Genomic DNA, 16,093 nt, shown 5'->3' with positions numbered 1-16,093 from the left:
GTAATAACTATATTAACATAAATGTAGATAGTCACTCTGCCAAAAAGTCTCGAAACTCCAATACTCTGGTCAAGCCCTAATTATACTGAGCATGTAGAAAAACCATCAGGGACAAAGGAAAATTTCCAAATGCTTTTATTTTCCTAAGACACTAGCAGCATCAGCCACTACTAAGTAACTGCCGCACCAGTGGTGTCCTTATTTGTCAATAAGCCTAAATTCCAACCAACTCTGCTCCCCATCTCCATAGTTCTTACCCTACAGAATTAAGGCCAATTAGATCATGCACAAACACTCAAAGAGAAGTCACATTACACCACCCACCCATTTCACTTCTGACTCTCCCTTAGCCTGGGGTAAGGGGCCTGCTTTGCAACATCACACAGCAATTTTTATGAAACAATGTAGTAGACAACAGTCCATACTTGGCTGTCTGGACCACAGAACTCGGGCAGCGAACATCAGCACTACAAGCAAATCTGTGGTCATTTGCTAAGCAGCCTGACACACGTGAGCTCATAAAAAGATAAAAGGAAATGTAAGGATGGAATATCTGATACTACTGTGAACTGGCATCCCCCTGCCCAAAACACAGTCTATGGCGTTATGAGCTGGGATAAGGCAGAAAGACACAATCATTCACTTACTCTGGGGGCGGAGGCTTGGTCCTGGCCCATACGACGGATCTAAGGCGCCCTTTTCTTTGCCAACCTTGTCCTGCTCGCCAGCTGCTTTCAGCGTCGGAAATTCCTCGGGAGAGAAGGATAACAGTCGGCTTGAGGCCCTTGAACCTGTCAGACAAATAAGTGTGGGACTCAGAGAAGATCTTTCCACTCTTTCAATTCCCTTACGAGATCAGCCTGGAAACGCGTTTCCTGAGAATCTGGGCCTCCAGCACATTCAAACCCAAATTACTATCGTACCAGCACCTCAGCTCACATCCAAAACACTCTCAGACACTGTCACCAACACGACAACACATGTCCTCACCCAGTACTCCCACACTCTTAACTTGGGCTCTTCATTTAAATTCTCATGTTCAATGGAGTCAGAGTGAACTTTCTCAGCTTCCCATTATTTTTGTAAAGTACAAAATTCAGACTGAAGCAGAGATATAAATTCTGCAAGACCGCTTATAGATGATATCCTCTTAAGTATTTGACATTTCTATTCAGACTCTTTCTGCTCAGATCTCACTCTACTGGGGAAGTCTATTGTTAAGATTTCTGGCAGTATACTCAGTGAAAGACCACAGATAAGGACCGAATGCTATACACTATACCCCACTCTCCTTCCTGCTGCAGCATTTTTAAGATGCAGCTCACCGGCCAGATCAGGACAGGTTAATTTCTAGTCATTGGCAAATTGTCTTGCCGAGTCATCAGCCACCCTAGAATGACAGCTTTCTGTCCATTCTAAGGATCTGCCAGTGACTGGAAAACAAAACACAGCAATTCTCCTAAATCTGTTGGCAAGACAACACTGAACAAAAGGAAATGGTCAGCATCATTGCACTACTCAACATTAAAAAAAAAAAATGCTTTTTCGAGAACTGTTTCTCGGTGTTACTTGGCTAATGCTCTTTTTAAAAAGGGCATTTCAGAATTACCATGTTAGAAGTATCAGCAATGTGTACTGAAGACCTGGCAAAAGAGTCTCATCTATCTTTATCCCTCCTGGCCCTAAAGAGTCAAGAAGGATTGGCTTAAGTAATTTTCACTTTCTGGAACTTGCACACTGCACAGGACCTCCCATCTGAAGACTTCCAGGGAAGACACTGCAACTGCTGCACGTAACATGTTCAAATATTTTGGACAGATGAGAATACACAAGGACATTTCGCAAATACACCACAAAATATCTGAGATGTGCCGAGAGTTCCGATTTCTACTGCACTATTCTACTGAACTAGAATGGCAATGAGAATTTTAACATGTAAGTGTCTTTCAAGGGAGACTTCCACCCCCCAGGTAAGGCTGCACAATGTAATGACTGTTAACATGCAGGCATTAACAATTTGCACTCTAACCCTAGGCAGCATCACACTGATAAAAGTTTGGTGCCTCTTTTTGTTTTTCTCCAAATGCCCCTTATACAGAAGACACAGGCATGGAGCAGTTCATTATTAATTTACTAGACCACATTTCTTCAGGATACACCCTCCAAAAAAGATTTTACAGCAGTAATACCTAGAAGAGAGCAAAAAGCAAAAGACTTTCCTCTTTGTCAATAATATTAGAAACTGCTGTATTAGCTTAGAAGGAAAGGCAATGGTTCAATGCCACTGGAGAAGAGGTGTGAGGACGGGATGGCCTAAGAAGTCCTTTCAGCCAGATTTCTGATGCTTCTGTGATTCAGTTACCTTCTAATTAAGCTGCTCTTAGCCACATATGCAACTCTTTTCTTGGGTTGAGAATTCTATATTGATAAGTGTAACCTAGAATGAGTTTTCAAAAAAATCTTTAAGAACATTGTTAGATGATCAGACTTCAAAACGACTGTACAAAACGACAGTCTCAAAAAAGTACCAATTAATCAAACAAGACATGGTCTTTGCACTGGCCACCAACCTCAGGCAAGCACAAGTCTCTGCTTTAACATTTAGCCTTTAAGAAACACCCTCTCATTAAGGGACTCATTTAATTGAGGATAAACTTGTCCTCTCCATTTCTGCAATCCACAGCTGTCTCAATTCTTTAACTGTCTCTGCAATCTCACTCGACAACTGAATGGTTCCAGATCTGTTCACACTGAAACAGTGGAACTGAGCTGCTATTCTCACTACAGTTTTACTGGTAGTACTCAGCACAGCTGGAAACCACCTCCTCTGTGGAAACGGATGCATTTGAAGACAACTAAACTCTCGATTTATGTTAACACTACTTCAGGATCCTCAGTCAAGCAGAAGCCATTAGCAGCACAGTTACTCAGGGAGATTTAATAGACAGGCCTCAGCCAAGGTATAAGGAAGCGCATCCTGCAACAGCTTCAATGCCACTTCCACTCACTGATGCTGTAATACCCTTGTACCAAGGATACTCTGTACAGCCTCCCTAAGTATTATTACAGCCTCACTTTTGACAACCTAATTAGATGAAGCTCCCTATGCTACTAACCATGGAGATGCATTTCCAGTCTCCAATGTCCCCTCTTCTCCTTTCTTCTTTTCTTGTAAACCAATCCCTCCCCCCTTCCACTGTTTTCTGCACCTTTATTCCACACTGCTCTGGGCTGGTGGAAGACGCTTATGAGGGGGAAAACGTTTCCCTTCTCCTTCAAAACCTTCACCTCCCAAAACACACTGCTGCTTCCCAAGTGCATAAATCATTCTGGTTCATGGTGGCAATGAGACACATTCTGTTCAAGCTATGTCTTGCACTGGCAGACCTAAACAGATGCAGTTGCATCATTCCAGCCAACACACTACACAGATTGAAACCAAGACTCATATGGACTCACTGCACTATAACCAAGACAGCTGTGTCCCATTCCACACCAGTCTAGACAGGGAGGGCAGGAAGAAATGGAGTCCACCCCATCTCATGCCTGTCTGGGAGAAGCTGGCACACACCCAGCTCCATTTCTGTTTATCATACTCACCACCTTCTTGTCCTGCTGGCTTTCCATTCAGCTGTGCCCATGACTTTGGTCCACCTGGCACTGAATTTGTACTCTGAAAACAAAACACAAAAAAAAACCCCAACACCCACAGATCAGTGAAGTCTCATGACTGTTTCTCATTTCCTGGCTGGCACCTGCTACAATTCAGACCTCTAGATCACCCAGATGTCACTGGATGCCACAGGTCTCCCCAGCTTCTTGTTGGGGCTAAAGTTAGTTGCTTCACACTCCTGCATACTAAGATGCTACCACAAAAATCATCTTCTCTGCCCTGCCTCTTATCTCTCCTCTGCTCATATTCACCAACTATTTCCTCAAACCATTCCTCTTGCTTTCCCACTCTGATCAAGCTTTCCCTTTGTTCTGTTGCATTCTCCCAAATGGTCCCTCAATCTTCTAGATTTGTTCCGTGCTACACCTCAGCTTGAAGGCTACTCTACTTTTTCATGCATTAACCACTCTTCTCGTCTTCAAAACATAACTCCTGTCCCAATTTCCCTGAACCTCAAGGCTTGGGAAATGTTTTTGAACTAAAAGTGTGAAATCTGCAGCACAGAGGGGCCAGGTCCCTGCACTCTCTGGGGAAGCTTTCTTACTTGTCACTAGCTTTTTTCAGGTCCTGACACTGGCTACTTCTCCCACATGACCAAGTCTCACCCAGCTGGGAGCAAGAGCTGCGTCTGTTGTCACCAAGCGACACTTGAATTAGACCCAAAGTAAAATAGTTTACAAGTGCTAACCAGCCATCCCACATTCCAGCCATTCTTTCTAGATTGAAGCTAGACTTTCTGCACACACTTGAAAGGTACAGAGGTAACATGCACAGGATTATACTCTTAACTGCAGCACAGGATTTCTGAGGCACAGTAACTTGGAGTCAAAACAGTCAATTCTACAAGAATTGACTATACAGGAGCTGTTCTGTAAATTACAGTCTGCTAACTCTTACTTACGCAAGGCAACACAGACAATTAAAGAAAACGCTCAAGCTGTCTGGGGACAGGGCAAGCAGGGTGGCAGTCACAGACTGCTTGCGCCTACCTCCTGACTGATTGACTGTGTCGGCTTCTGTAAATTGGAGACAGATTTCTGCAAACCCTGCTGCGGCAGCGACTCCTGCAGCTGTGCAGCCGTCGCACTGGAACTGAAAAGAGACAGCAGAGGTGAGATCAAAGGGGAAGGAAGGCAAGGAGACAGACAAACAACTCTGGCAATATAGCAGTTGCTAAAGATCAAGATAGCATTGGCTCTACAATGGCATGGACAACAGAGAACTCATCACTGTAAGATCCAACACATAGCACAGCAGTGCACAACTGCTGCTGCTTGCCTGACAAAACTTAGCAAAGAGTAGTTCTACCTACCTCTTTTGGTCTGGCTGATCCTGCTTGTTTGCCCATCCTGTACCGTCCTTGGGTACTATAATGATGTTGGGATCGTTTCCTTTGTTCTCAGACTTCAAGCTAGGCAAGTTTGCAGGAGGTGGCATGCGCCGGGCAGCAGCAACTTTCCCGAGACTCTGTAAGCCATGTCTAGGAATAACTAGTGAGAAAGGAACAAGGGCAGGTCACAGAGGGCTATATCCTGCTAGATAAGTAACCTTAATTAGCATACTGTGGCTGGGTGCAGTCCCAACAGAACTGTACACAAGCAGCAGCACCACTGCTGCTATGTCAACATACGGGTCATTTCCCACAGGACCATGGCAAAGCAGCCATCTGTCGTAGCAGCTGGCTAACAGGCAGCCTCCTGCAACAGTCAGGAGCGAGAAAGAAATAATTCTCCCTAACAGAAGATGCCCACAGAGTCCTTTAGCTACCTGTGCAGATACTCCTCTTTCATTTCACCAAGGAGAAGCAGCATCGCCCTTTCACAGCTTGGGAAAATGGCCATTCAAGTCCACCTCTTAGCAGACAGACTGGTAATCTAACCCAGGAGTCCTGAGGTCCAGATTTTCCAGCTCTACCCACCAGATGACATTTATTAAGATGGTATTTTATTTCCTTTGGTCTTCTATGCCCACACCAAATCCAGAGCCAATCCAGGCAATGTTTCCAGTTTTTTGACCCCACCATCCACTTTTGGTCACATCTCCACCGCAAAACTAACTCAGGTTCCTCCCTAAAGGAGTCCTCGACTCTCACCTCACACAAGGTCTGACCAACTTAAGGCACTTCAGTCAGCTTAACTGCCCTGTCTTGGTATAGCCTAAGGTGCCGGTAAGGCTTTCACTCAAGTTTGCAACCTGACCACTTTGCAGCAAGGACACAGGCTAAACAAAAGGGCCAAGAGTCCCGCAGCTGTTTTGCCGTAATACCTCCATGTCTCTGCAATAACAGCAGCACAAAGAACTGCAGACATTTTCCTTGAAGTCCTAACGAAACACAGGCTTAGACATCAGCACAAACAGTTCCGCAACCCAGCTGCTTCCCACTGGGCATCCTACCCACAGGGCCAACAACCTAAATTAGCTCTGCAACAACACTCTTGGAAGACACCAAAAGGAGTTTTCTGAAGGCATTTCTTACCTGTAGTTCTGATAGCTTCTATTGACTTTCCTTTATACTTATCAAACAGGCTGAGAGTCGAGTACTTGCTTTTCCCATCCTTTCCCTTGGTTATTTGCCCCAAACGATCGGACATTGCGATGAAATGTCATCTAGTAAGGAAATTTCTCTGCGCCGCTCCCGATCTGCCTTTTAATGAAAGAGAACCAGGGGAATGCCATCAAATGGATTATTTAGCCACAGACAAGTAAAAAGTAAAATGTGCACAACTGCTAAGTTACAAGGTTTTAACTCCTTCCTCTTTAGTCACAAGAAGCTTGTGGGATTTAAGATTCATAAACCAAATGAAAAGAACTGCAGGAACACAGTTGTCAGCATAATTTTTTTCTGCCACTCCAGTGCTGAAAGAGGTGAGCTTATTTAAGTATGAGAATATAAAAGAGGGCAGTCAACATAGTCCTCACCTTAAAAGAGTAAATCTAACAATAAGCAGCTATGCACAAGGATTCCTAAACCTAAGTGACATAAAAGCACCATATCTTATCCCACGCTGGAATTTACCATTGTGTTCCCCACTGAAGCACTGGTCGCCAGCTTTGTAATGCTTAGGATTATGGTTCCACACTGGCCACAGTTAATGACTCATACCAGCAATTAATGCTTTGAAAGCATCACCTGAAGGTAAGAGTTATTTCTTCAAATTCCCTTTTTCCATCTGCTGGCCATGAGTGAGTGTTAAGGAGTCTAAAAAACTGCACAGATGGAACAGGTTCAGAGTCTTGAACCTGTGGGTTCAGCAGTTCTACTATGAATCCTGAAAACATTTTGTAAAAAAAGATTATGTTTTCTCTGTTGCTGGCACCTTCAACACCATTTTTAGCTATAAATATGCTTTTCACAATGGATGTGGTTTGTTAATTTTTCACTCTGATCTTTGCTGGCACAACATGCTGTGATTAACCCTTCACACAGGCAGTCTCTTTGCTTTCACTTTTTGGTTCCTGGAGCCTCGGACAAAGCTGAAACATGGGGAACACACACACTGTAGGCAAATGTTTATCTCAGAAAAGAAACTTTGCTTACTTTCAATGGACCTTTCATTTTTTCAAGCATAATTCTCTGTTCTAGATTTTATCAAATCTGTGAGCTTAATCTATCCTTTTCACACGTAATTTAGATTTCCAGATACCTTGTTGTAAAGCCTCCACTTCAAGCCTAAAACTGCTGGCGGTTTTATTATACCACCTGCTAGGTCCCATCTTGCTGTTGCAAGTCTGCGTTGGAGTAACAAAATGCTATGTGTATCTCAGACCTTCCCACCCTTCACCCTTTCTGAAACTCATCTAGCTGAAAGCATGTTTCAAACAGAGTCAGAAATCACTCTTTCTGAAAGCAACTGTATCTGACCAGAGGCTACAACTTCCACCAGCGAACATGATTTCCAGGTTAAGAGGATTAGTCCATCACGCATTATGTACAAAATAAAGCATAGACCACAAACATGTTGGATACAGCCAGTTTGAGAATGCACCACAATCTGCAACTAGCCGAGTAAAGCCCATCTAAAGGCTGCTGCCAGGGGGCAAGTTTCTGACCAATAAACCTGGCACCACACAGCGTTCATTCTTGCATTGCAGGATTTAAATCGGGCCTGGCAGGAGCAAGAAGCTGTGTGCGAGGCAGCAAGCAGCGCGCTCAGGGGTAGAGGAAGAAAAGTATTTTCTGTCACTCAGTAACAGCATCCACAGGATGCTCAGGAAAAACACCAGGCTCCACAAGGAGCCCCTCACAGCCACCTTTGTGGGACCACCACATGGGGCTGCAGCATGAAGGCTTGCGGAGGCAACAGGGCTGGCCGGCGTTCTTGAGACACCTTTTCCTGCAGAGCTGCAAAGAGATCTTTGGCTCCAGTCTGGTTCAATCTTTGCTCAGATGGTCACTGTGTGCCAAAGAAAACAATAGCTCCTCCCTCACTTGCCCATTTCCACTGTATTTTATTAGTGGGACAGACATAAAAGAGAAAGGGGAAAAAAAAACACTGATTAGCACGGACTTGGCAGGAAAGTAGAAGCTGGACTGAGAACAATGACCTGTTTGATCTGGCAGAGTTGTGGGGAGCCCTGGACCAGACCGAATAGCAGAGGGTGCTGCACACCAGCCCTCAGCTGTGCTGGCAGGAGCACAGCCACCTGCTTTCACAGGTATATGAGCCTTGCAGAGGGAGCCTGGCTCAGGGTCTATCCAGACCATGTCAATTCTGTACCAACCTCACACAATCCCAAGCAATAAAATCCACTCTGAGGTTCAGAAAACTCAAAACAGACAAAATCGGGGGGGCGGGGGGGCAGGGCAGAGAAGAACTACCACATCAGGTTCAGGAGTTAGCCAGTTAACAGAAAATCCCGAGTTCCTGAAAGTCAGCACACAAAGTGCACACAGGGTAACGCTGCCAAAGAGAAACCCTGACACCAGTTATGTAACTGAGTCTCAGCTGCCTCTAGATTACATCTTATGTCATTAAAAGGATGCGGGAGGAATAAACAACCACTTCAGAGCAGAAGAGCTGGGGACATGTCAGGATAAAGCCCCTTCTCAAACTTTCTCGGACAGCCACAACTGCTGTACAGATAAGTGAAATTTACTTTGAACTCCTTCAATGTTTTGAAGCTGAAAACGTGAAATGCAGCTTTGTTTGTGTGTTATGTGTGCGCTCCAAAGGGGAAAATAAGTCCATGGAGAGGTGAGGCAATTTCCATATGCTCACTGTGCAAAGGGGCTGCAGCAGCACTGAGCCCCCTCAGAGCCATCCCACAGGCAGGACCTTGCTGCCTGTCCCTCCTGACAGCAGCCAGCTGCAGCTCTGAGCTAGTCCTTGGGTAAGTTGGCCAGGGGGATCACTTGGCACCCAGGTCACCCACAGCACTTCAGAGAGGTCGCAGAGCCTTCCAAGGCTGTTACGACACTGGACTATTTTCCCATCACAGAGTGAAACACGGAATCCAGGCAGGGATCATCAAGGCCTTCCAGTCTTGCAGAGCAAAGCCATTTCTAATAAAAATCAAGCTCGTTAAGAATTGAACTGCCAGCCTGCATGCTTATTATTAGGAGAGCTAGAACCGGAAGGCACATGCCAATGCTGACAACTGAAAACTGACAGCCTCGGCAAAGCCTCTGACCTGTGCTCAGGGTCCCTGTTTCTGATAGCTGACCCTGAAGAAAGCATTATCCCTTGTTACAGAGAAATTTAAAAAAAAAAAAAAAAAAAAAAAAAAAAATCAATCACCAGCATGTCTGCAAGGTTTCTCTCTGGGTTTATAGACGTCTTTGGGGGAAGATTCACTATCAGCTTTAGCATGGAGCTTAGCCCCTCCCATTCTCAGGACTAGCAAGGTCTCCTACAACATCCAGTAACAGCACCGGAGTGCAAAATACTGAGTGAGAGGAATCAGAAAACACTGCAGTATGACCAGTTACATTAGAGACCCCAGGATACAAATAACTGCACCAGAATCGCTTCCTGGGCAGAGAGCTCTGCTACCCAGGAGTCTTCATGTCCACATCGTGTTGCCCTGGATTTCATGTGTGGGTACTGACCCCGTCTAGCTGCCTTTTAAAGGGGTACATTCTAATCCAGAGAGCAACAGTGACATTTTAAGCGCCAGAGCACACAAGTCTTGGGAGCTACAGCAGGGATCTACCGAGCATAGGAAGCCCATTCTGCAAAAAAAGCCATGTGAAAACCTTGAGTTACTGGCACTAGTAACAACTGGAAACCCCTGAGCTGAAAATACCGCCAAAGGAAGAGACTCCTGACAAACGGGGTTGTCTGCAAAGCTCTTTGTAAATCTATGTATGAAGGAGGCTGGGCTGCCAGTGTTTTATTCACAAGACTTCAATGGAGCTTGAATACCTGGAAGTTAGCCAGCCTTAATTGAGCAGGGCAAACAGATTTATGAAAGGTAACACACACACTAGAAGGAATCACTTCAGCTACTCGCACACCACTGAGCTCCACACTGAGCACAATCATTCGGGCAAAGGGCCCAAGACCACTGCAGACCTTCACTCCTTGCTCACTTCACAGCAGCACTCACAAACGCAAAACAAAGCAACAGGATGGAGATTAACAGTGAAAAGGTTTTCCTCCAGAAGCAGGAAGATTTTTGACCTGAAATTTTATACAAATTGTTCCGAAACTCACAAGTTGCAAAAGCAAATAATAGAGAAGTAAAGAAGTGTTTTGAGTTGACATTAAACTGAAATCTGTTGTGGTTTCTAATGTTACTGGTAATATGAAACCTTTTAAAAAACATACAGTTTTACAGAAGATTAGTGATGTTCACTCTTCTTTAAATACACACGGTCAATTTTGCTGGTACTTCTCATAGCTAAACATTTCTCTGTCCACATGGAGATACCACTACTTCTCCTGCAACATGTCCCACCAAGAATCACCTATTTGTGAAACAGTTGGTACCTGCCTCAGCAATGAAAAACACCACTGGCTGCCCCTGAAGAGCTTTGGTGAAACAGTGTGACCAGCTGCCCTAGGGGCTTGGTGCCAGATGCACTTATATCCTGTAGAAGCCCTCTTTGGGCTAGGCAGGGATCATCAGCCTAGCAGGGAAGGGACCAGACGAGCATTCAGTTCCTAGGAGAGACTGCTTAGTAAGGAGGGGAGCAACAGAATATCAGCATCCAAGTACAAAGTCAACAGAGGCAGTGCAGAAGAGCTGTGCAGCAGGCAGAGGCTGTAGCAAGAGTCTAGGCCGCAAGAAGCCACTTGCTGTCATTCTGTTGCATTGCTTCCAGAGGGAGCTGCTAAGATTTTTTGGTACACCTGAAGAAGGGCCTGCCGAGATCCTGAATGTGGCACCAAGTCCTGCCAGACAGGGAGAAGCAAGTCAGCAGTCTGCAGTGCAGGGAAAAGATAGACACCCGTAGCAAAGACAGCTCCTGATTCACAAGGGGGGGACCCTCCTTGCTTAGCTGAATAGGTCTATTTGGCAGTACCAGTTCTTTACATTCTGTACAATTCCAGCTTCTCTCTGCATCTCCCATGAACCTTGTCGCCTTGTAAAAACAGGGAATGGGAGACCAGGATCACGTCTCCCATGATTTATTGCAGAGGTATGCTGCTAGCTGAGTAATACTGCTGGAGGCTGTCTGCCAGCAGACTTGCCCGCTGGCCAGCCCTATCATCTCTAAGCAAAGCCACCCTGGATTTCAGACATGCACCAGGACCATGAAGAGGAGAGGCAGAGTCTTCTGGACAGCATTATCTATCATTAACTCTGTGGTGTGGAGCTGTACAGGCAGAGATAAAACATGACAACGGGGGGGGGGGGGGGCAGAAAGGGCATGTCCTGCAAGATGACCTGACCTCATTTTCTCAGCTCTGTCTTCACCAAGCTCACCTGCTGTCCCCTCTTATAAATGTACCAACAGGTTGGGAATCACTGAACCACTGCACAGTTACAGAGAAAACAGATCTCCATGATCTCAGGTTTGGCCTGTGAAATACAGAAGCCTCACCTCTCTGCTAAACAGCTTTCCCACTGCTGGGAAGGTAGGCATCAGAGAAGGGCAGCCAGAAAGGGTGGATTTGTAACTTACTGTAAAACAGATAAAGCAGACCAGAGTCTGGAGAAGAGCTCAATCATATTTACACAAAAACATTAACAAGTTCTGTGCTCCTTTCTGGAAGGGCTGGACAGACAATGCCACACCCTGAAAAGGAGCCCTGACCTCCAGTAATTGAGGATGCAGACAAAGATAAGAAATACTTCATCCTGAGGGTGCAAGACTATGGCATGGAGCAAAAAAAAAAAAATATCCAGCCAGAAAGCTGGTCCACAGCCCACAGAAAGTACTTACAAGATCATGTGCTCATGAAACTCTCCCCTCCTTTTCAAGCAGCTGCAAACCCAAGGTGTGCAGTAAATTCTTTTCTTGAAAGGAGTGTCTGTCTACAACAGCCCTCCAGAGAAACGAAGGCCATTTTCTGCCCATCTGCCCCATCATGCTGTAAAGAAGGAAGCCCTTGGTCCCAGCTTGTTGGTAAGGAATAACTATCTCTAACCCAAGAGGAAGCTGCAGGGCTTTCATACCCCTCAGAATCAGGAATTATTACTGCAGGGAGGCAGCAAGGTATCTTACGAAGCACCAACTACCAACATGACACTCGTTGCCCTCTCACCCAGGCCATAAAGGTGTTAAATGAGACAAGCCCCAGCACAAACTGACCCTGATGCCCCTATCTAGAAACCTCACCAGGCTCAGAAACCGTGACCTCCTGCAGGCACTTCTGCAGCAAGACACAATAGAAATAAAGAAGCATATTTCTTTGCTGTTTCACATTTCAGAGGCAAAACTCACAGAGGACAGAGCAGCTGAGTTCAACAAGAACCACCTGTGGCTTCAACAGGCCCAGACCCCAACCACTCTAGTACAAGAGGAAAGGGAAGTGACCTAGTCATCTCCACAAGCTGCCTGCACAAAGGAGGGCTCATATGCATCAAATGCAAATCGTTACCCTTAAGAGTTGTACTTCTGCTCTGGCTCCTCCACAACCAAGGCCCAGAGCTGAAGCATGTTACCTACAGCCTCCAAAGTGTTTCTGCCTTCCACTTAGCCCTGCTCAGGTTCCTCTGAGAGCTGAACATCAGGGGAGAATACACAGATACAACAGCCTGTTCCCTCAACATCAAAGCAAGGAGGCTGATCATGAGCAAGCAATTTAAATCCGAATACAAAAGAAATGCCTGGCACAATGCTCTGTTGGCAAAACCAGCTCAGAAAGCTCCCGGCAACATTCAGCTGAACTGTAACGTAAACCGGGCATTTAGGTATCTGAGCAACAACAGCAGACTGCGCATAGCTGGTAGGGATCTCCTGATGGGTAACAGGGCCAGCACTATCAGTCCTATTTTACAGGCTGGGTAACCAAGGCAGAGAAACAGTTTGCTCAAGTAACACTGTAGGCAGTGTTAGGAGGTCTCAGAGCTCAGGTTTCTGCCCCAGCCACCCAAATCTGCACTGCCAAGACCCTCAAAGAAAATGCAGCTCTTGATCACAAAGGAGCAAGCTGTAAAGAAGAGACAAACAAGGAGGGAATGCATTGCAGCATTCTGCATTCTAGCATCTGCCATGTCTAGAACAACGTCCTCCAGCGGAAGACTGTCCACTGGCACAGAAAGTGGACCCAATCCTGCCCACTGCTTCAGAGAAGCCCACGAGGGCAGGAGGCACACACACAGCGTGAACTGTTCTCAGGCCATTGGCACCAGGTCTTAGGACTGACAACCCAAGGCAAAGACGCTTCCATCACTAACAACTAAACTGAACATCACTGCACCTTAAGGTTGTGAAATTCCCTTAGTCCTGACGCTTCCGCCACACAGACTTTTAAAAATCATCACAGTGATGATACTCATATAACTGAGGTGAGATACAGCAAGAGTGGCATAGGTGAAACACCTGTGCTGCCACCTCCAGAACCCAAATGTAAGCCTCCAAGTCATTAGATGTAGCTCACCTCGGAGAGCCCTACACAGCCAGACCAAGGACAAGTGGAAGGACCGCAACTGACTGCTGCCAGAGGACAGATCCATTCTGAGGCAGACCACAGAAATTCTTCCAGTGAAGTCACAAACATTTCATAAATCCTTTACCTGGTCCCAAGCTCAGCAACTTACTCCACGTCTCAGCAGTGAACACAGGTTTTACAGCAAACAAACCAAGAGGAAATCAGAGATGTCACAGCTCCAAGAGATGAAAACAAAGCAAAGCTGGCAGTCTTTAAGGTTAACAGTTCTTTTTTCAGGAACAGATACAGCTCTTTCCACACAAATGCCATCAGCTGTTGAGTAAGCAGCTCTGTTTTCTCTGCAGTCTCAGAAAGGATCACTCTGGCATGGGGAGGTGGGTGTTTACCTCGTACCAATGAGCCTCACTACCAGACCTGGGCTTCGGTAAGACCTCTCCACAGTCTCAGGCTGTCTGCTGACTTCAGGGCCTCAGCTCCCATTCAGGTTACGCACAAAAGGTTATCTTCATGACGAGAAAGACTAGAGGTAAAACCCAATGATATTAATCAGCAGGCAGTAAATGCCAAGCCCTCACTGCACACACAAGGGAGAGGTTTCTGTACACCCCTGCTGAGCAGATCCCTCAAGCCCTGTTCCTCCCCAAGGCACTGATCGGAGCTCCTCCGGCAGGCACCTTTACAGCCAGCCAGGCCAGCACCAACACACACATTGCAGGGTACAAAGCTGCCCTGGCAAGAGCTGAATAGATCTTTCTCTATCAGATTTCTCCAGTTTCCCACAGCCATCAAGACCGATGCAGCCAGTTCAAACCATTAATAAGATTACAAGCAGTTCAGATAAGCCTGCAGTTCATAAACACTGCAGATAACTGAAGCTTCCACGGAAGTATTCCTCCAGGTTCCCCAATTTTAAGAACACTAGGGCAATGCAGCATTTCACAGGAACCGTTCTTACAGGAAGCCTCTTCATAGGAGCCATTTGCACTACAAATTAATGCCAAGGATACTAACAAGAATCTGATGGGAAAAGGACACAGATGCAAAGTGGTAAGAAACCCACAGGTTACATGCAATGTGGTTCAGTACTCTGAAGAAAGGAGCTTTAGGTAGCTTTAGCTTTTCTGGAGAGCTAAGCAACTCAGGCTATGCATGGGATATCTGGACTACGCTGAGCCGGACAGGAAGTGAAAACATTTCACAGGTGCTTTAATTTATATAGATATTTGCAGTGTATAACTGACAAGGTGTGTAAGCATTATCACCTCTATTTTCCAGATAGGAAAATGATACTGCAGAACTCTGCAGCTATGCTGAGCGGCAGAGCAAGAAACAGACCCATCATCTCCCACTTTCTGGGGCTGGAAATCACCCTCTGAACCCCATTGCCTTCCTAACGCTGTGGAAAAAGCTGTTTCAGAAAAAGATGAACCCATACTTCATACTATTCCAGCCATGAAGAAGCATTTCCTGAGCATGTCCCTACTCCCCTGCCTGCTTCACAGCCCCCTCCAAGTTCTGAACAAGAGCACTCAAGGCTTTTGTACAGGCTCCCAGCCCACATACAGGTAGGAACAACTGAAGAACCCACCCCACAGCAGAACTCTTCCAAAAAAAAACACTGTATTCCCACACAAGGAGCGCCTGTGGGAGGCAAAGTCCCAGTGCAAGCTCTTCAAACCTGTCTCTATTCACTCCTTGCAGCACCATCACTACAACTCCTCTCCAAAATGTCTCAACAGCTACCCAGGAAGGATTCCTCCACCAAATCTCTTCCAACAGGGTGCTAACTCTGCAAATACTATATGGTTTACTCCTCTTAAGTGCTACTCACCTGAAATTCAAAGGCTATTGAGGATGCTCCCAACAGCTAATTGAAGCCCTGTGGACATCTGAAGTTCCACAGTCCAAGAGAGTAGTCCTCTTGGCCAGATCCTAGGATGCTGTTAGCAAGTACTCGCTTTCTTGCTGGTATTTTTCCTGTAATTCTTTGCACTTAAGCCTGGCTCACCTTCATCTCCTCTTTGACTTCTGCATGTTTCAAATCTGGCCATTACCTCTTCCCTTTCACTCAAGGGATGATTGTTTTCACCAGCCCTCCACAAATTAATTCCATAGTCTCTTAAAGATGTAACAGTGAACTCTCTTGCCCCTTCCAGTTTACCAGCACTTTCCTGAAAACCTAAGTGTTCAGAATCAAAATACAGACACTGTACTTTGGCTGTAAGTACAATGACCCCTGCAGAACTGCACATATGCCTTTTAACACCTCAAAACCACCTTCTGTCCTCGCAGACCCCAGAGCACTGCAAGTCAAGCAGCTTCACAATGAACCAATGCCACAGGTAAACACAGAACAACCCAGAGCTACTAGACCAGCCTCCAGTCCACTTCAATTATGGTCCCAATGCTCCCAGAC

The 16,093-nt window shown here is 45.8% G+C and overlaps 1 protein-coding gene across 4 annotated transcripts in view; it reads right to left on the bottom strand.

Moving 5' to 3' along the window:
• Positions 1 to 6,296, bottom strand: part of PRRC2B (proline rich coiled-coil 2B) — a 37,121-nt gene extending 30,825 nt beyond the window's left edge. For all 4 annotated transcript variants that reach the window (XM_059828963.1, XM_059828962.1, XM_059828964.1 and 1 more), the window contains exons 1-5: positions 6,150 to 6,296; positions 4,986 to 5,163; positions 4,663 to 4,765; positions 3,601 to 3,673; positions 648 to 791 (exon numbers count right to left, since the gene is read on the bottom strand). In XM_059828963.1, the coding sequence (XP_059684946.1) occupies positions 648 to 791; positions 3,601 to 3,673; positions 4,663 to 4,765; positions 4,986 to 5,163; positions 6,150 to 6,264 (613 nt within the window). In that variant the 5' untranslated portion in view covers positions 6,265 to 6,296. The remainder of the gene's footprint in view (positions 1 to 647; positions 792 to 3,600; positions 3,674 to 4,662; positions 4,766 to 4,985; positions 5,164 to 6,149) is intronic.
• Positions 6,297 to 16,093: the final 9,797 nt, after the last annotated feature.

The sequence above is a fragment of the Gavia stellata genome, chromosome 24 (genome assembly GCF_030936135.1).
Source record: "Gavia stellata isolate bGavSte3 chromosome 24, bGavSte3.hap2, whole genome shotgun sequence".
NCBI classification, from domain to species: Eukaryota; Metazoa; Chordata; class Aves; order Gaviiformes; family Gaviidae; genus Gavia; species Gavia stellata.
Note: the sequence above shows the minus strand (reverse complement) of the source record. Positions and strands in the feature narration are given on the sequence as shown.